This window comes from Microchirus variegatus, assembly GCF_963457635.1.
Source record: "Microchirus variegatus genome assembly, chromosome: 19".
Lineage (NCBI taxonomy): Eukaryota > Metazoa > Chordata > Actinopteri > Pleuronectiformes > Soleidae > Microchirus > Microchirus variegatus.
In genome coordinates, this window is record NC_139820.1 from 21743369 (window position 1) to 21764581 (window position 21213).

Here is a 21213-nt window from a genome sequence, read left to right on the forward strand (position 1 = left end):
TGGTATTCTGTAAATGGATTTTGAACGATGTAGGATTCGTTGTTTTTGAAATGCTGACTGACTTGAAGAAACTTTGGCAAAATGGGTGAATTGTATGATTTTTTTTTCTTTATAGAAGTGTACATTGTTCATGTATCAAAACATTTTTTTTTTTTGTGAAATGAGGTAACACGAAAACTTTACAGTGACAAGAAGTGATGTTCTGCCAGAAACTCATCTCCTTTTACCTGTTGAAATAAAATCTCAATCCTCAATGAAACAAGTGTTTTTGGAGCCTCAAATCACTTTTGGGCAACTTGAGTTTGAGTTTATTTAAAGCAGGGACAAAACATTAAAATACATATACATGTAAATATGCATGATTGTAGCCAAACAGCTAATTTCCATCTGTAGTCCCTTTGGCAGGTTGATGTCAACAACAAAGAATAGTAAAATCATTAAAACAACAGTAACAACAAATGGAATTGTTGTAAACTACTTTTAACACGTAGTTGTCGGCGTATTTGTGCTGGGTGAGCACAGCGGAAGTATGTCAACACAAAGCGGAAGTGAACGAACACAGAGTCCAGATGAGTCTCCAGGAGGGATGAGGAAGTGTGTGTCGGTTGGTTGGAGAGAGAAAGAGGAGAGTTTGAAGGAGTGTGTGTGCGAGAGGCGTTGGATTGAGTGGTCGGTGGATATCGGCCGCCGACCTGTAAGGTCCGGTACACGATATCTGTGTACGACACTGGATCAAACTCTCTCTGGCAGAAATGGCGGAGGCGAACGGTGGCGTGTTGGAGGCGGCTGAGCACGACTGCTCTGTGAATGGGTCAGAGATAGGCAGCTGGAACGGAAGTTGGTGAAGGGAGAGAGGGGGAAAATGAGGGAGAGTGGAGAGGATATGAGGATGTGAATCAGTGCAGCCAAGCAAAAGGGAAGAAGAGATTAAGAAGGGATGGTGATGAGAATAATGAGAGTGAAGAAGTAGGAACTGAACAAACGCAATCGGTGAGTCGGGAGAAGTTTATTGTCATAATAAGGTTTGAGGAAAAAAATGAAGAAAATAAATCCATTCACACTGACAAAGTCTGGCTGGTAAAATAGGAGAAATACAGTATGAAAAGGTGCTAAATGATGGGAATCTGTTGGTGAGGTGTAACACTGAAGAACAAACTGATAAAGCATTACGATCAAAAGAGCTAGGGAGCAACAAGGTGGTCAGCACCAGAAGGGGGGGAACACAAAATGGAGGAGGTTGCAAAGGAGTAATAACGGGAGAACCTATTCATGTAAAAATGGAGGAGCTTAAGAAAAATATCAAAGGTGGGAAAGTTAAGGAAGCACAAAGGCTAAAAACAAGAGAGGGAGTGAAAAAAGATAGTGAAACAGTGATGATTGAATTTGAGTTTCCCAGTGAGAGCATATGTACCAAAACCCTTAAGATGTTTTAATTGTCAAAGGTTTGGACATAAGAGGAGGTGTGCAAGACGTGGAGGTGATCATGAATATGGGAAGTGCGGACAAGGGGTGCAGCCTAAATGCTGTAGCTGTGGGGGAGCCCATAGTGTAGCATATGGTGGGTGTGAGGCAATGAGAAGGGAAACTAATAACCATAAAAACAAGGGTCCAGAGAGGAATCACCTATGCAGAAGCTGTGAGTGCATCAAGAACACAGAAGTAAGAAGAAAGAAATGAGCAGAGAGCTGTGGAAATACAAGAAACTCAGCTCAGGACAGACGACAGGGTTTATGTGCAAAATACAAAACAGCATCAGGGTTAAAAATAGAGCAGGTATGAGACACAGGAGGGAGGAGGTCGTGGTGATGAGGTTAAGGTTAGTGCACTGTGCCCGAAATAAATCACTTAAATCCGGGGTTCTCAAGGTTTTCATACCTGAGGGCCAATTTAGGAACCCAACATTGGACTGAGGGACGCCAAAGGACAAAAAAAACAGAAAGAAATCCCATTTGTAATAATTTTAATGACCAGATTGCAGTTCTACAGTTTAGCGTTAAGTAATATAAGCGTTAATATAATAATGCTTTATAATTTACTGGGTAATTACCCAGTATTTTGGCCATTGTTCTTACCTTCTAATTACAGGTTAATACCAAGTAACACATTTCTGTTACCATGTATTTACTGGGTAAATAGCTAGTAATTGGGGGCTGTAGCTACCTGCTTATTACCAGCTTATAACACAATAATACACTAAAATTCACCATAAAGAAACCAGGTAAATACCCAGTATTTTTGTTTACACTTATTGGTCTGTATCCTGTAATGTCCAATAAACATTTAACAAGCTTAGTCGCTCCTGGATTAAAACTATCAACTGTAATTCATTGCGGGGCCGCCAGATAATCAAACATAATCTGAGGAAATTAGGGGATCAATCATTTTACTTAAAGTGAGTCATGGAAATGAGGGAGAAAGCACAAGTTAGTGTACTAATACATTTCTTACGGATTACGGGGCTATTTAATAGGGTGTGAAATAGGAAATTGGGGGAATATATAGGACAAGAGTATGTGTGCGTGAGTGTATGACGTGAGGGTGGCCTGTATCAGGGCCACACTCCAGAGCAGAAGGGGGCGGTAATGCGCCTACAGATGGATGCCAACCGCCGTAAAACTAAAAGGAGAAGAAGAAACAAACACAGAGCTAGCAGCGTTAGCTCCGTAGCTCCACGTTTCGACGTTAGCAGCGGAAATACGGTGGTGTTTTCATGTGTCGCGGGTAAATGTTCCACTTTTTAACGAAGCAGCGATGTCTTCACGTAGACATTTAATCACAGAGCGACTAACTGCTGCTGCTGAAGAAATATTCTCAGTCTTTGAACAAAACATCGTCGAGTTCGAGGAGGAGGTGAATCGTTAGCGCAAACTGTTGGAGATCGTTTGCAAACCTCGAGTAAAGTTCCAGCGAATAGGTCTGTAAAAGCACAATGATCTTTATAAATACTAACAAGTGAATGTGACTCACGTTTATTTATGGTAGACTTTGACTTATTTTGTATCCACGAGGTTTTGACTAAAGAGAAAATCTAAAATGTAAAGTTAACATTCAGAACAGTAGAATGAAACACACAGAAGAGGAATAGAAGCTAAATGTACTTAAACACTGTCGTTCTCATTGATTAAGATATATGTATATTTTACCAACATGGACTAAATATGGGACCCGGGTTCGATCCCCGATTGGAACAAAGGGCCTTTCTTAAAGGTCCCTTATTGTGCAAAATCAACTTTTTAATCTTTTAGTACTTATATTTGGGACTCAGGGGGCCATACCAGTCCCCAAAATGTGAAAAAACAAGACTCAGTCATGTTTCAGTGGTTCCACTTTGTGTAAGTATAGGCGATAAAACATGCGATGTTTACACCTCCCGTTACACTGGTGCGTTCAGTGTCTTTTTCTAACATGGGAATTTACATACACGCCGCGCGGCGCATTAATCGTTTTTCTTCGATTTTTTTTTTGTAATAGTTAGCAGCTTAAATGCACAGCTTAGCTCGACTATTTTGTCTCAAACCAGGACACACTGTTTAAAATGAGTGTGAAGTATTGATTTGTAAACTTTGTAAAGTTCACATGATCTTTGAAGGACACACTGGTCCAGCACTGTCCTCAGTTCCCCAAAGGAACTCACATGCTCCACCTGCTGGACTATAATGGTCATTTGAATGCAGGGTTTGGTAGGTTGTCCAAATTCAGTTCAGTTCCACCTGGACTTGAATAAAAAGTTGACTGAATTAACCTTTTTTTAGTTTAAATGTTGAAGTCCTTTGTGTCTCTTTGTGTCTGTAGAGCTTCCACAGCAGCATGTCTGTAAAGAGGAGGAGGTTCTCACTGAGCAGCAGCTCTGGAACCAGGAGAGGAACTCCAGTCTGGACCAAGAGGAACCAGAGTCAGGAAAGATTAAAGAGGAGCAGGAGGAAATCTGCACCAGTCATGAGGGAGAACAGCTTGAAGTGATGTCTTCACGTAGACATTTAATCACAGAGCGACTAACTGCTGCTGCTGAAGAAATATTCTCAGTCTTTGAACGAACAATCGTCGCGTTCGAGGAGGAGGTGAATCGTCAGAGCAAACTGTTGGAGATCGTTTGCAAACCTCGAGTAAAGTTACAGCAAATAGGTCTGTAAAAGCACAATGATCTTTATAAATACTAACAAGTGAATGTGACTCATGTTGGACTTATTTCACTGTTGTCTCATACACATAACAATAGATTCAGTTATTTCACTAAACCCTAACCCAACAAAATATGAAGTTGTTAATTGTAGACAGATGAAGTAGACTGACACTTAAGAGTGTCAGTCTACTTAAGAGTGGCTGCACAGCGGAGCACAGTGTTATACACAAACTTCTAGCCTCAGAGGACTCTCCTCGTGTTGTTTATCCACACACGTCACTTTCAGCCGCAGTAACACTGGTGCGTTCAGGGTCTTTTTCTAGCATGGGAATTTACATACGCGCCACGCGGCGCATTATTTGTTTTTCTTCGATTTTAATGTTTTTATGATCGCGAGAAGCCAAAATCGTGGTCACTCACTATGCATTAAACGTGAAACGCAGTAACAACAGGTAAACGGACATTACTATGGGGTATATGGAGCGAGGTTGGGACGACGGTGCATGACAATAGGTGATAAGTGGCGACAGTTAGATCAACACTCCCCTGGAAGCAGTGGATGTGTGTTTACCTGGGTCTCATTCACATGTAAATGACCAGGCACAAAACCGCGCATTTTGAAAAAGGCTGTTTTGGCAGAGTTATTGAACTGCTATTGTGCTTCATCCTTATGATATATTGACTTAAGCATGACACAGACATGTTCATTAGGGCACCAGGACCTAGTTTAACTTGGGTTAATAGGGTATAATATGGGACCTTTAACTTTGGGTTTTTGTCTTTACACAGTGAACTTAGACATGGAGCTGCGTTGCCATGGTGATGTAACAGTTGGGTTTATTTACAGCTTGTAAATGCACAGCTTAGCTTGACTATTTTGTCTCAAACCAGGACACACTGTTTAAAATGAGTATGAAGTATGGATTTGTAAACTTTGTAAAGTTCACATGATCTTTGAAGGACACACTGGTCCAGCACTGTCCTCATGTCCTCAAAGGAACTCACATGCTCCACCTGCTGGACTATAATTGTCATTTGAATGCAGGGTTTGGTAGGTTGTCCACATTTAGTTCAGTTCCATCTGGACTTGAATAAGGAGTTGACTGAATTAACCTTTTTTTTAAGTCATTGTTGTAAATGAACCAATAACTATCCAATCTGAAGCTAACTTCCTTCTTCTTTTACTTTTATGCCAACTGTAACCTGTTCCTTTGTGTCTCTTTGTGTCTGTAGAGCTTCCACAGCAGCATGTCTGTAAAGAGGAGGAGGTTCTCACTGAGCAGCAGCTCTGGAACCAGGAGAGGAACTCCAGTCTGGACCAAGAGGAACCAGAGTCAGGACAGATTAAAGAGGAGCAGGAGGAAATCTGCTCCTCTTTAAAGCTTGAAGTGATGTCTTCACGTCAGTGTTTGAGACATTTAATCACAGAGCGACTAACTGCTGCTGCTGAAGAAATATTCTCATCCTTTGAACGAACAATCGCTGAGTTCGAGGAGGAGGTGAATCGTCAGAGCAAACTGTTGGAGATCGTTTGCCAAGAGGAACCAAAGTTAGGACAGATTAAAGAGGAGCAGGAGGAAATCTGCATCAGTCATGAGGGAGAACAGCTTGAAGTGATGTCTTCACGTCAGTGTTTGAGACATTTAATCACAGAGCGACTAACTGCTGCTGCTGAAGAAATATTCTCAGCCTTTGAAGGAACAATCGTCGAGTTCGAGGAGGAGGTGAATCGTCAGAGCAAACTGTTGGAGATCGTTTGCCAACCTCGAGTAAAGTTACAGCGAATAGGTCTGTAAAAGCACAATGATCTTTATAAATACTAACAAGTGAATGTGACTCATGTTGGACTTATTTCACTGTTGTCTCATCCACATAACAATAGATTCAGTTATTTCACTAAACCCTAACCCAACAAAATATGAAGTTGTTAATTGTAGACAGATGAAGTAGACTGACACTTAAAGGGACACTGTGTAGTATTTATGGGTTTATATGACCCAAAATCCACTTTTTTATACATATTATTTGCTCCTGCATTGTCTAGTCGCTGTATAATAGTTTTTGTTTCATTTTCGTAGTGTTTCAAAAAGTCATGCGAGACGCCATGTTTCAACTGGAGCCTGTATAGACAAACCCGAGAGAACAATTCTAGAGTCGCTTTACTTGTAGCGGAAGTCCTGCCTCCACTGACGGAGCAGGAAGTCTGAGGTATGAACGGAGTGGAAAAGTACTTTTCAGCTGGAGAGAGCGCCGAGGCGAGGCTGAGAGCTAATCTTTTTACGCGTTTAGAATGGAGGACCACACATATTTTACAGCAGATAAAGGAACACCAGTACCTGACCTCATCTGCTGACACGGAGAAAGACAATGAGGTCGATATTTGTCCGGCTGAGGATACCGTAGCGCTCAGGGAAGGGAGGGGGTGAGCAGAGGAGCAGTTCGTTGTAAATTTCAGCCTCTCCTCTAGATGTCACTATAAACTACTTACTTCACCTTTAAAGCACTGTCGTCCTTATAGATTACGATATGTTTTTACCAACAGGGACAAAAGATTAACTTTGGGTTTTTGTCTTTACACAGTGAACTTAGACATGAAGCTGCGTTGCTTTGGTTATGTAACAGTTGTGTTTATTTACAGCTTGTAAATGCACAGCTGAGCTCGACTATTTTGTCTCAAACCAGGACACACTGTTTAAAATGAGTATGAAGTATGGATTTGTAAACTTTGTAAAGTTCACATGATCTTTGAAGGACACACTGGTCCAGCACTGTCCTCATGTCCTCAAAGGAACTCACATGCTCCACCTGCTGGACTATAATGGTCATTTGAATGCAGGGTTTGCTAGGTTGTCCACATTTAGTTCAGTTCCAACTGGACTTGAATAAGGAGTTGACTGAATGAACCTTTTTAATAGTTTAAATTTTGAAGTCATTGCTGTCAATGAACCAATAACCATCCAATCTGAAGCTAACTTCCTTCTTATTTTACTTTTATGCCAACTGTAACCTGTTCCTTTGTGTCTCTTTGTGTCTGTAGAGCTTCCACAGCAGCATGTCTGTAAAGAGGAGGAGGTTCTCACTGAGCAGCAGCTCTGGAACCAGGAGAGGAACTCCAGTCTGGACCAAGAGGAACCAGAGTCAGGACAGATTAAAGAGGAGCAGGAGGAAATCTGCACCAGTCATGAGGGAGAACAGCTTGAAGTGAAGCAGGAGGCTGATACTTTAATGTTGACTCCTGCTAATGAGGAAAGTGACCACATGGAACCAGAACCAGACAGTGAACACCAACTCCTCTGTCACAGCTCTCCTGTAGCTGAGAGTCAAAGTCACACAGGAAGTCACCACATTGACTCTGTGTCTAATAGAAATGCAGAGGAAAATCCACAGAAGAGAAGTGATGTGAACAAGAGGGACAACTGTCACACGTCAAAGACGGGTAAAACTGTTAAAAAGACTTTAAAATGTGACACTTGTGGAAAAAGATTTCCTTGTAAGTCTTTGCTTGTTAGACATATGAGAGTTCACACAGATGAGAAGCCGTATTCCTGTGAAACGTGTGGAAAGAGTTATAGACTGAAATGGACTTTGACAAAGCATGAAAGAGTTCATACAGGTGAGAAGCCATTTTCCTGTCAAACTTGTGGAAAGAGTTTCAGAGTAAAAGACACTTTGACACGCCATGAAAAAATCCACACAGGTGAGAAGCCGTATTCCTGTAAAACGTGTGGCAAGAGTTTTAGTCAAAGATGTGGTTTGACATATCATGAAAGAGCTCACGTATTTGAGAAGCCGTATCCCTGTAAAACTTGTGGTAAGAGTTTTGAACGCAGAGCGCATTTGGCACGCCATGAAAGATCCCACACAGGTGAGACGCCGTATTCCTGTAAAACGTGTGGAAAGAGTTTTAGACTGAAATGGACTTTGGCAGACCATGAAAGAATTCATACAGGTGAGAAGCCATTTTCCTGTAAAACGTGTGGAATGAGTTTCAGAGTAAAAGACACTTTGACACGCCATGAAAGAACCCATACAGGTGAGAAGCTGTTTTCCTGTAAAATGTGTGGAAAGAGTTTTACACAGCGAGGTGGTTTGAGAAACCATGAAAGAGTTCATACAGGTGATGAGCCGTTTTCCTGTAAAACGTGTGGAAAGAGTTTCAGGGCAAAAGAGACTTTGGCACGCCATGAAAAAATCCACACAGGTGAGAAGCCGTATTCCTGTGAAACGTGTGGAAAGACTTTCATGGTAAAAGAGACTTTGACACGTCATGAAAAAATCCACACAGGTGAGAAGCCGTATTCCTGTGATACGTGTGGAAAGAGTTTTAGACTGAAATGGACTTTGACCGAGCATGAAAGAGTTCATACAGGTGAGAAGCCATTTTCCTGTCAAACTTGTGGAAAGAGTTACAGACTAAAAGACACTTTGACACGCCATGAAAGAACCCATACAGATGAGAAGCCGTTTTCCTGTCAAATGTGTGGAAAAGGTTTTGGATGTAGATGGCATTTGACATGCCATCAAAGAACCCACACAGATGAGAAGCCGTATTCCTGTAAATTGTGTGGAAAGAGTTTTACTCGTTCTTCGACTGTGGTGAAGCACATGAGGACTCACACAAACGAAATGAAAGTCTTCTAGACAAAGTTTGTGATTGATAGTCAATAAGTGATCTCTTATAGATCTTAAAGAAATATACAGAGGCTTTGATACAGTAAAATAGTTTTATGAAGTTCAAACATGAGAAATCATGTGCTTGTGAAACATTTGGAAAGTGTTTTTTGTTTGTACCTGTAATTAAGAAAATGTGTATGACGATGAGGATTTCTCTTCACTTAGATGAGTAAAAATGTCCCATAACATATTCATTGTATAATAAAATAAGTGGGTGACACAATAGTTTACCTGGGGTCCGTTTCACAAGGCAGGTTCAACAAACTCTAAGTCTAACCCTGAACTCTGAGTTGATCTACTCTGAGATAGGAAACTGAGTTTTCGGTTCCACAACAGCTGATTTGAGTTAGTTTGTTCAACCCGGAGTAGTTTCACCTGGAGTTAAGCGAGTGCACCGCAAGTATAACAAGACGGCATCAATGGAGCCCCGTTTCAACGAGTCACCATGACAACAGGGAAGCGGAGGGTGACGTTCTTCACTCCACTGGAATTGAAAATATTAATGCGCTCATACGGTGAGTTTGAGCATGTTTTTAGAAGGAAGTGTAACGGCAGCAAAAAACTGAGGGAGGGAAGCGCATTTTCTAAAAAATACTACTGCTATTCCAGCAATGCAAAGACACATTCAAATCGGTGAAGCATCAGACAGGACTGTGTGAGACGTGTCAGGAAGAGGAGGAACCTGTGGAACACGTACTTTTGAGCTGTAGAGCATATGAGGCACATAGAGAGGTGGTGAAAAAGAATCTAAGGAAATTAGGGGATCAATAATTTTACTTAAAGGGAGTCATGGAAATGAGGGAGAAAACACAAGTTAGGGTACTAACACATTTCTTACGGATTACGGGGCTATTTCATAGGGTGTGAAATAGAACATTTGGGGGAATATATAGGATAAGAGTATGTGTGTGTGAGTGTATGGTGTGAGGGTGGCCTGTATCTGGGCCACACTCCAGAGCAGAAGGGGGCGGTAATGCGCCTGCAGATGGATGCCAACCGCCGTAAAACTAAAAGAAGAAGAAGAAGAAGAAACGAACACAGAGCTAGCACATGGATGTATAATATGAACTGGATAGAGCTCCGCCCCCTCTGCCTTGAAGACAATTTTTGCATGGTGGCCACTGTGGGTACTGCAACAAAAAATCCCATGGAGCCCAAAAAGCAATTTTCCCATTGACCGCAATAGTAAAAGAGACGCTTGTAAAAGTGTCCACAGGACACCTCGAGACATGGACACGGGCTTTTATAAATCTTTACATTATATTTTTTTAATTCATGGAGTTTCATGTTTGAAAAACATTCCTAAAGGCCATAAAAAGCCCAGACAAATCTTATTTCTCAGAGTGACGTCACAGCTGTGTACGAGCACAGCCAAGCGCGGTCATGTGGCGTCTCGGGAACAGCGCTGCTGTCAGTGAACCGTACGACATGAAAAGTTTATGAGAAATGTGAATAAATGAAGACAATGCGGGGTTTTCCGTTTACATTTTTAAAATATTATGACAAAGCAGGTTTTAGTTGTTTATTCGTCGCTCATTAACATTTATTTTCAAACGTATTATCGATGTATTAACGAGCTGCTTTGTGGATTCATTGAGGAGAGGAGACTGACATGCTGCACTTTATCACTGTGTTCAGTCCTGGACATCGTGACACTGATGACGGTGTGGACTGTGGAGCTGTGACCGTGTGATGCACTGAGACCTGCGGTCACTTCACCACTGATTCCCGGGGAGGCTGTTTGTCTTATCGTCACTATCGGTTCATAAAGTTATTGTTAAATGTGACGATTACGCGAATTATAGTTGAATATAAACGTGTTGAGTGAAATAATCGGGAGTTAAAAACCTACTTTAACACGTTGTTATTGTTCGTAATAATAATTATACAATTATATAAGGGAAAGCAGACAAAAACAACATGACTCCTGTAACACATATAAAGTAATAGTCACGGTCCTAACCCAAATAAACCATGTTTATTGATCGTTTTAATCTTTAACTCCGTCATTGTACTTTTCAGCTTCACTATATTCACTTCGATATCGTTGGTTTTGCATTTATTTACAAATCCATGGTTAAAAGCCGAAGTTAACGTGACGCCGGTATTCATGAAATCCGCTAGCGCACGTCATTAGCGTACTCCCATCATGCCTTTCGCTGTTCATGTACGCGCCGAGCAAGTCGATAACGCGGACGGCTCGTTCACATAGCCGAGAGGAATGATGGTAGGGACACTACTGCGCATGCTCTATGGGCCCCGTAACCCGGAAATAAACGCGGAAGTCAAAAACTTTTTTGGCATATGCGCTAGGTGAGCAGCTTCAGAGGAATGAACGGAAGCGGAGGGGCGGAGCTTATCCAGTTCATATTATACATCCATGAGCTAGCAGCGTTAGCTCCGTAGCTCCACGTTTCGACATTAGCAGCGGAAATACGGTGGTGTTTTCATGTGTCGCGGGTAAATGTTCCACTTTTTAACGAAGCAGCGATGTCTTCACGTAGACATTTAATCACAGAGCGACTAACTGCTGCTGCTGAAGAAATATTCTCAGTCTTTGAACAAAACATCGTCGAGTTCGAGGAGGAGGTGAATCGTCAGCGCAAACTGTTGGAGATCGTTTGCAAACCTCGAGTAAAGTTCCAGCGAATAGGTCTGTAAAAGCACAATGATCTTTATAAATACTAACAAGTGAATGTGACTCACGTTTATTTATTGTAGACTTTGACTTATTTTGTATCCACGAGGTTTTGACTAAAGAGAAAATCTAAAGTATGTAAAGTTAACATTCAGAACAATAGAATGAAACACACAGAAGAAGAATAGAAGCTAAATGTACTTAAACACTGTCGTTCTTATTGATTACTATATATATATTTTACCAACATGGTCTAAAAATTTACTTTTAGATGTTTATATTTACACAGTGGACTTAAATACTGAGCTGCGTTGCTATGGTGATGTAACAGTTGTTTATTTACAGCTTGTAAATGCACAGCTTAGCTCGACTATTTTGTCTCGAACCAGGACACACTGTTTAAAATGAGTATGAAGTATGGATTTGTAAACTTTGTAAAGTTCACATGATCTTTGAAGGACACACTGGTCCAGCACTGTCCTCATGTCCTCAAAGGAACTCACATGCTCCACCTGCTGGACTATAATGGTCATTTGAATGCAGGGTTTGGTAGGTTGTCCACATTTAGTTCAGTTCCATCTGGACTTGAATAAGGAGTTGACTGAATTAACCTTTTTTTTAAGTCATTGTTGTAAATGAACCAACAACTATCCAATCTGAAGCTAACTTCCTTCTTCTTTTACTTTTATGCCAACTGTAACCTGTTCCTTTGTGTCTCTTTGTGTCTGTAGAGCTTCCACAGCAGCATGTCTGTAAAGAGGAGGAGGTTCTCACTGAGCAGCAGCTCTGGAACCAGGAGAGGAACTCCAGTCTGGACCAAGAGGAACCAGAGTCAGGACAGATTAAAGAGGAGCAGGAGGAAATCTGCTCCTCTTTAAAGCTTGAAGTGATGTCTTCACGTCAGTGTTTGAGACATTTAATCACAGAGCGACTAGCTGCTGCTGCTGAAGAAATATTCTCAGCATTTGAACGAACAATCGTCGAGTTCGAGGAGGAGGTGAATCGTCAGAGCAAACTGTTGGAGATCGTTTGCCAACCTCGAGTAAAGTTACAGCGAATAGGTCTGTAAAAGCACAATGATCTTTATAAATACTAACAAGTGAATGTGACTCATGTTGGACTTATTTCACTGTTGTCTCATCCACATAACAATAGATTCAGTTATTTCACTAAACCCTAACCCAACAAAATATGAAGTTGTTAATTGTAGACAGATGAAGTAGACTGACACTTAAAGCACTGTCGTCCTTATAGATTAAGATATGTTTTTACCAACAGGGACAAAAGTGTAACTTTGGGTTTTTGTCTTTACACAGTGAACTTAGACATGGAGCTGCGTTGCTATGGTGATGTAACAGTTGTGTTTATTTACAGCTTGTAAATGCACAGCTTAGCGCGACTACTTTGTCTCGAACCAGGACACACTGTTTAAAATGAGTATGAAGTATGGATTTGTAAACTTTGTAAAGTTCACATGATCTTTGAAGGACACACTGGTCCAGCACTGTCCTCATGTCCTCAAAGGAGCTCACATGCTCCACCTGCTGGACTATAATGGTCATTTGAATGCAGGGTTTGGTAGGTTTAGTTCAGTTCCATCTGGACTTGAATAAGGATTTGACTGAATTAACCTTTTTAATAGTTTAAACTTTGAAGTCATTGTTGTAAATGAACCAAAAACTATCCAATCTGAAGCTAACTTCCTTCTTCTTTTACTTTTATGCCAACTGTAACCTGTTCCTTTGTGTCTCTTTGTGTCTGTAGAGCTTCCACAGCAGCATGTCTGTAAAGAGGAGGAGGTTCTCACTGAGCAGCAGCTCTGGAACCAGGAGAGGAACTCCAGTCTGGACCAAGAGGAACCAGAGTCAGGACAGATTAAAAAGGAGCAGGAGGAAATCTGCACCAGTCATGAGGGAGAACAGCTTGAAGTGAAGCAGGAGGAGGATATAATAATGGTTACTCTGGATAATGTGGAAAGTGACCACATGGAACCAGAACCAGACCGTGACCACCAGCTTTGTCACTCGTCAAAGACGGGTAAAACTGTTGAAAAGACTTTTAAATGTGACACTTGTGGAAGAGAGTTTCCACGTAAGTCTTTGCTCGTTAGACATATGAGAGTTCATACAGATGAGAAGTCGCATTCCTGTAAAATGTGTGGAAAGAGTTTTTTATACAAATCGCATTTGACACGCCATAAAATCACCCACACAGATGAGATGCCGTATTCCTGTAAAACATGTGGTAAGAGTTTTAGACTAAAACAGACGTTGACAGACCATGAAAGAGTTCACACGGGTGAGAAGCCGTATTCTTGTAAAACGTGTGGAAAGAGTTTTGGATGCAGATCATATTTGACACACCATGAAATATCCCACACAGATGAGATGCCGTATTCCTGTAAAACATGTAGTAAGAGTTTTAGGCAAAAACTGACTTTGACTTGCCATGAAAGAATTCATACAGGTGAGAAGCCGTTTTCCTGTAAAACGTGTGGAAAGAGTTTCAGAGTAAAAGACACTTTGAAACGCCATGAAAGAACCCATACAGGTGAGAAGCTTTTTTCCTGTAAAATGTGTGGAAAGAGTTTTTCACAGAGAGGTCGTTTGACAAACCATGAAAGAGTTCATACAGGTGATGAGCCATTTTCCTGTAAAACGTGTGGAAAGAGTTTCAGAGCAAAAGAGACTTTGACATGCCATGAAAAAATCCACACAGATGAGAAGCCGTATTCCTGTAAAATCTGTGGAAAGAGTTTTACTTGTTCTTCGATTGTGGTGAAGCACATGAGGACTCACACAAATGAAATGAAAGTCTTCTAGACAAAGTTTGTGATTGATAGTCAATAAGTGATCTCTTATAGATCTTAGAGAAACATACAGAGACTGTGATACAGTAAAATAGTTTTATGAAGTTCAAACATGAGAAATGTGCTTGTGAAACATTTGGAGTGTTTTTTATTTGTACCTGTAATTAAGAAAATGTGTATGACAATGAGGATTTCTCTTCACTTAGACGAGTAAAAATATCCCATAACATATTCATTGTATAATAAAATAAGTGGGTGACACATCAGTTTACCTGGGGTCCGTTTCACAAAGCAGGTTCAACAAACTCTGAGTCTAACCCTCAGAGTTGATCTACTCTGAGATAGGAAACTCTGAGTTTTCGGTTCCACAACAGCTGATTTGAGTTAGTTTGTTCAACCCGGAGTAGTTTCACCTGGAGTTAAGCGAGTGCACCGCAAGTATAACAAGACGGCATCAATGGAGCCCCGTTTCAACGAGTCACCATGACAACAGGGAAGCGGAGGGTGACGTTCTTCACTCCACTGGAATTGAAAATATTAATGCGCTCATACGGTGAGTTTGAGCATGTTTTTAGAAGGAAGTGTAACGGCAGCAAAAGAGAGGGAGACAGAATGGGAGAACATTGTTGCTTGGGTCAATGCGTAAGTTTAAATGTCGTCCTTTGCAATCACGATAATATTACAGGGGGAAACTTGCATGAGTTGTAGCCTATTAATTTATTCAATTCCGGTGTAATCCCGCGGGGCAGAAGCGCAATTGGCAGCAGTTTAATATGAAACATGAAAATGTGCTTCCCTCCCTCAGTTTTTCACTGAATTGTAAAAAAAAATCTGTTTTCCATTTTCAAAATGTGCCCTACTGTGATGCAAAACGCGTCATTTGACTCACAGTAGGGCACATTTGGATAAGGGTAAACAGATTTTTTACAACTCAGTGAAAAACTGAGGGAGGGAAGCGCATTTTCTAAAAAATACTACTGCTATTCTAGCAATGCAAAGCCACATTCAAATCGGTGAAGCATCAGACAGGACTGTGTGAGAGGTGTCAGGAAGAGGAGGAACCTGTGGAACACGTACTTTTGAGCTGTAGAGCATATGAGGCACATAGAGAGGTGGTGAAAAATAATCTAAGGAAATTAGGGGATCAATAATTTTACTTAAAGGGAGTCATGGAAATGAGGGAGAAAACACAAGTTAGGGTACTAACACATTTCTTACGGATTACGGGGCTATTTCATAGGGTGTGAAATAGAACATTTGGGGGAATATATAGGATAAGAGTATGTGTGTGTGAGTGTATGGTGTGAGGGTGGCCTGTATCTGGGCCACACTCCAGAGCAGAAGGGGGCGGTAATGCGCCTGCAGATGGATGCCAACCGCCGTAAAACTAAAAGAAGAAGAAGAAACGAACACAGAGCTAGCACATGGATGTATAATATGAACTGGATAGAGCTCCGCCCCCTCTGCCTTGAAGACAATTTTTGCATGGTGGCCACTGTGGGTACTGCAACAAAAAATCCCATGGAGCCCAAAAAGCAATTTTCCCATTGACCGCAATAGCAAAAGAGACGCTTGTAAAAGTGTCCACAGGACACCTCGAGACATGGACACGGGCTTTTATAAATCTTTACATTATATTTTTTTAATTCATGGAGTTTCATGTTTGAAAAACATTCCTAAAGGCCATAAAAAGCCCAGACAAATCTTATTTCTCAGAGTGACGTCACAGCTGTGTACGAGCACAGCCAAGCGCGGTCATGTGGCGTCTCGGGAACAGCGCTGCTGTCAGTGAACCGTACGATATGAAAACTTTATGAGAAATGTGAATAAATGAAGACAATGCGGGGTTTTCCGTTTACATTTTTAAAATATTATGACAAAGCAGGTTTTAGTTGTTTATTCGTCGCTCATTAACATTTATCGATGTATTAACGAGCTGTTTTGTGGATTCATTGAGGAGAGCAGACTGACATGCTGCACTTTATCACTGTGTTCAGTCCCGGACATCGTGACACTGATGACGGTGTGGACTGTGGAGCTGTGACCGTGTGATGCACTGAGACCTGCGGTCACTTCACCACTGATTCCCGGGGAGGATGTTTGTCTTATCGTCACTATCGGTTCATAAAGTTATTGTTAAATGTGACGATTACGCGAATTATAGTTGAATATAAACGTTTTGAGTGAAATAATCGGGAGTTAAAAACCTACTTTAACACGTTGTTATTGTTCGTAATAATAATTATACAATTATATAAGGGAAAGCAGACAAAAACAACATGACTCCTGTAACACATATAAAGTAATAGTCACGGTCCTAACCCAAATAAACCATGTTTATTGATCGTTTTAATCTTTAACTACGTCATTGTACTTTTCAGCTTCACTATATTCACTTCGATATCGTTGGTTTTGCATTTATTTACAAATCCATGGTTAAAAGCCGAAGTTAACGTGACGCCGGTATTCATGAAATCCGCTAGCGCACGTCATTAGCGTACTCCCATCATGCCTTTCGCTGTTCATGTACGCGCCGAGCAAGTCGATAACGCGGACGGCTCGTTCACATAGCCGAGAGGAATGATGGTAGGGACACTACTGCGCATGCTCTATGGGCCCCGTTACCCGGAAATAAACGCGGAAGTCAAAAACTTTTTTGGCATATGCGCTGGGTGAGCAGCTTCATAGGAATGAACGGAAGCGGAGGGGCGGAGCTTATCCAGTTCATATTATACATCCATGAGCTAGCAGCGTTAGCTCCGTAGCTCCACGTTTCGACATTAGCAGCGGAAATACGGTGGTGTTTTCATGTGTCGCGGGTAAATATTCCACTTTTTAACGAAGCAGCGATGTCTTCACGTAGACATTTAATCACAGAGCGACTAACTGCTGCTGCTGAAGAAATATTCTCAGTCTTTGAACAAAACATCGTCGAGTTCGAGGAGGAGGTGAATCGTCAGCGCAAACTGTTGGAGATCGTTTGCAAACCTCGAGTAAAGTTACCGCGAATAGGTCTGTAAAAGCACAATGATCTTTATAAATACTAACAAGTGAATGTGACTCACGTTTATTTATTGTAGACTTTGACTTATTTTGTATCCACGAGGTTTTGACTAAAGAGAAAATCTAAAGTATGTAAAGTTAACATTCAGAACAGTAGAATGAAACACACAGAAGAAGAATAGAAGCTAAATGTACTTAAACACTGTTGTTCTTATTGATTAATATATATATATTTTACCAACATGGTCTAAAAATTTACTTTTAGATGTTTATATTTACACAGTGGACTTAAATACTGAGCTGTGTTGCTATGGTGATGTAACAGTTGTTTATTTACAGCTTGTAAATGCACAGCTTAGCTCGACTATTTTGTCTCAAACCAGGACACACTGTTTAAAATGAGTATGAAGTATGGATTTGTAAACTTTGTAAAGTTCACATGATCTTTGAAGGACACACTGGTCCAGCACTGTCCTCATGTCCTCAAAGGAACTCACATGCTCCACCTGCTGGACTATAATGGTAATTTCAATGCAGGGTTTGGTAGGTTGTCCACATTCAGTTCAGTTCCATCTGGACTTGAATAAGGAGTTGACTGAATTAACCTTTTTTAATAGTTTAAATTTTGAAGTCATTGTTGTAAATGAACCAATAACTATCCAATCTGAAGCTAACTTCCTTATTATTTTACTTGTGTGCCAACTGTAACCTGTTCCTTTGTGTCTCTTTGTGTCTGTAGAGCTTCCACAGCAGCATGTCTGTAAAGAGGAGGAGGTTCTCACTGAGCAGCAGCTCTGGAACCAGGAGAGGAACTCCAGTCTGGACCAAGAGGAACCAGAGTCAGGACAGATTAAAGAGGAGCAGGAGGAAATCTGCTCCTCTTTAAAGGTTGAAGTGATGTCTTCACGTCAGTGTTTGAGACATTTAATCACAGAGCGACTAACTGCTGCTGCTGAAGAAATATTCTCAGCATTTGAAGGAACAATCGTCGAGTTCGAGGAGGAGGTGAATCGTCAGAGCAAACTGTTGGAGATCGTTTGCCAACCTCGAGTAAAGTTACAGCGAATAGGTCTGTAAAAGCACAATGATCTTTATAAATACTAACAAGTGAATGTGACTCATGTTGGACTTATTTCACTGTTGTCTCATCCATATAACAATAGATTCAGTTATTTCACTAAACCCTAACCCAACAAAATATGAAGTTGTTAATTGTAGACAGATGAAGTAGACTGACACTTACAGCACTGTCGTCATTATAGATTAAGATATGATTTTACCAACAGGGACAAAAGATTAACTTTGGGTTTTTGTCTTTACACAGTGAACTTAGACATGGAGCTGCGTTTCTATGGTGATGTAACAGTTGAGTTTATTTACAGCTTGTAAATGCACAGCTTAGCGCGACTTTTTTGTCTCGAACCAGGACACACTGTTTAAAATGAGTATGAAGTATGGATTTGTAAACTTTGTAAAGTTCACATGATCTTTGAAGGACACACTGGTCCAGCACTGTCCTCATGTCCTCAAAGGAGCTCACATGCTCCACCTGCTGGACTATAATGGTCATTTGAATGCAGGGTTTGGTAGGTTTAGTTCAGTTCCATCTGGACTTGAATAAGGATTTGACTGAATTAACCTTTTTAATAGTTTAAACTTTGAAGTCATTGTTGTAAATGAACCAATAACTATCTGATGTGAAGCTAACTTCCTTCTTCTTTTACTTTTACACCAACTGTAACCTGTTCCTTTGTGTCTCTTTGTGTCTGTAGAGCTTCCACAGCAGCATGTCTGTAAAGAGGAGGAGGTTCTCACTGAGCAGCAGCTCTGGAACCAGGAGAGGAACTCCAGTCTGGACCAAGAGGAACCAGAGTCAGGACAGATTAAAGAGGAGCAGGAGGAAATCTGCACCAGTCATGAGGGAGAACAGCTTGAAGTGAAGCAGGAGGAGGATATAATAATGGTTACTCTGGATAATGTGGAAAGTGACCACATGGAACCAGAACCAGACCGTGACCACCAGCTTTGTCACTCGTCAAAGACGGGTAAAACTGTTGAAAAGACTTTTAAATGTGACACTTCTTCGTCTTTGCTCGTTAGACATATGAGAGTTCATACAGATGAGAAGTCGCATTCCTGTAAAATGTGTGGAAAGAGTTTTTTATACAAATCGCAATTGACACGCCATGAAATCTCCCACACAGATGAGATGCCGTATTCCTGTAAAACATGTGGTAAGAGTTTTAGACTAAAACAGACGTTGACAGACCATGAAAGAGTTCACACGGGTGAGAAGCCGTATTCTTGTAAAACGTGTGGAAAGAGTTTTGGATGCAGACCATATTTGATACACCATGAAATATCCCACACAGATGAGATGCCGTATTCCTGTAAAACATGTGGTAAGGGTTTTAGGCAAAAACTGACTTTGACTTGCCATGAAAGAATTCATACAGGTGAGAAGCCGTTTTCCTGTAAAACGTGTGGAAAGAGTTTCAGAGTAAAAGACACTTTGAAACGCCATGAAAGAACCCATACAGGTGAGAAGCTTTTTTCCTGTAAAATGTGTGGAAAGAGTTTTTCACAGAGAGGTGGTTTGACAAACCATGAAAGAGTTCATACAGGTGATGAGCCATTTTCCTGTAAAACGTGTGGAAAGAGTTTCAGAGAAAAAGAGACTTTGACATGCCATGAAAAAATCCACACAGATGAGAAGCCGTATTCCTGTAAAATGTGTGGAAAGAGTTTTACTCGTTCTTCGACTGTGGTGAAGCACATGAGGACTCACACAAATGAAATGAAAGTCTTCTAGACAAAGTTTGTGATTGATAGTCAATAAGTGATCTCTTATAGATCTTAGAGAAATATACAGAGACTGTGATACAGTAAAATAGTTTTATGAAGTTCAAACATGAGAAACCATGTGCTTGTGAAACATTTGGAGTGTTTTTTATTTGTACCTGTAATTAAGAAAATGTGTATGACAATGAGGATTTCTCTTCACTTAGATGAGTAAAAATATCCCATAACATATTCATTGTATAATAAAATAAGTGGGTGACACATCAGTTTACCTGGGGTCCGTTTCACAAAGCAGGTTCAACAAACTCTGAGTCTAACCCTCAGAGTTGATCTACTCTGAGATAGGAAACTCTGAGTTTTCGGTTCCACAACAGCTGATTTGAATTAGTTTGTTCAACCCGGAGTAGTTTCACCTGGAGTTAAGCGAGTGCACCGCAAGTATAACAAGACGGCATCAATGGAGCCCCGTTTCAAAGAGTCACCATGACAACAGGGAAGCGGAGGGTGACGTTCTTCACTCCACTGGAATTGAAAATATTAATGCGCTCATACGGTGAGTTTGAGCATGTTTTTAGAAGGAAGTGTAACAGCAGCAAAAGAGAGGGAGACCGAATGGGAGAACATTGTTGCTTGGGTCAATGCGTAAGTTTAAATGTCGTCCTTTGCAATCACAATAATATTACAGGGGGAAACTGCATGAGTTGTAGCCTATTAATTTATTCAATTCCGGTGTAATCCCGCGGGGCAGAAGCACAATTGGCAGCAGTTTAATATGAAACATGAAAATGTGCTTCCCTCCCTCAGTTTTTCACTGAGTTGTAAAAAAAAATCTGTTTTCCATTTTCAAAATATGCCCTACTGTGATGCAAAACGCGTCATTTGACTCACAGTAGGGCACATTTGGATAAGGGTAAACAGATTTTTTACAACTCAGTGAAAAACTGAGGGAGGGAAGCGCGTTTTCTAAAAAATACTACTGCTATTCTAGCAATGCAAAGCCACATTCAAATCGGTGAAGTATCCCTTTAAATCTACCTACCTGATTCTATCTGCGCAGTAATGCTGCTGCACCTTCATCCACGGGATCATTGTCAAAGGAACATGCCATGGTAGTGAAAATAGTCGCCACATAAAATAACTTCTAATGGAGACGCAGAACTATACTAC

At 40.9% G+C, this 21213-nt stretch overlaps 1 protein-coding gene across 1 annotated transcript; it reads left to right on the forward strand.

The window, feature by feature from the left end:
* Positions 1 to 752: 752 nt before the first annotated feature.
* LOC310941038 (uncharacterized protein) lies at positions 753 to 8919 on the forward strand (the record flags this gene model as incomplete). Its single annotated transcript, XM_083906109.1, has 3 exons — positions 753 to 837; positions 3793 to 3969; positions 8406 to 8919. 3 exons carry the CDS (start codon positions 753 to 755, stop codon positions 8759 to 8761), a joined length of 618 nt encoding a protein of 205 aa, XP_083762235.1. The 3' UTR covers positions 8762 to 8919.
* Between the last annotated feature and the right edge of the window lie 12294 nt (positions 8920 to 21213).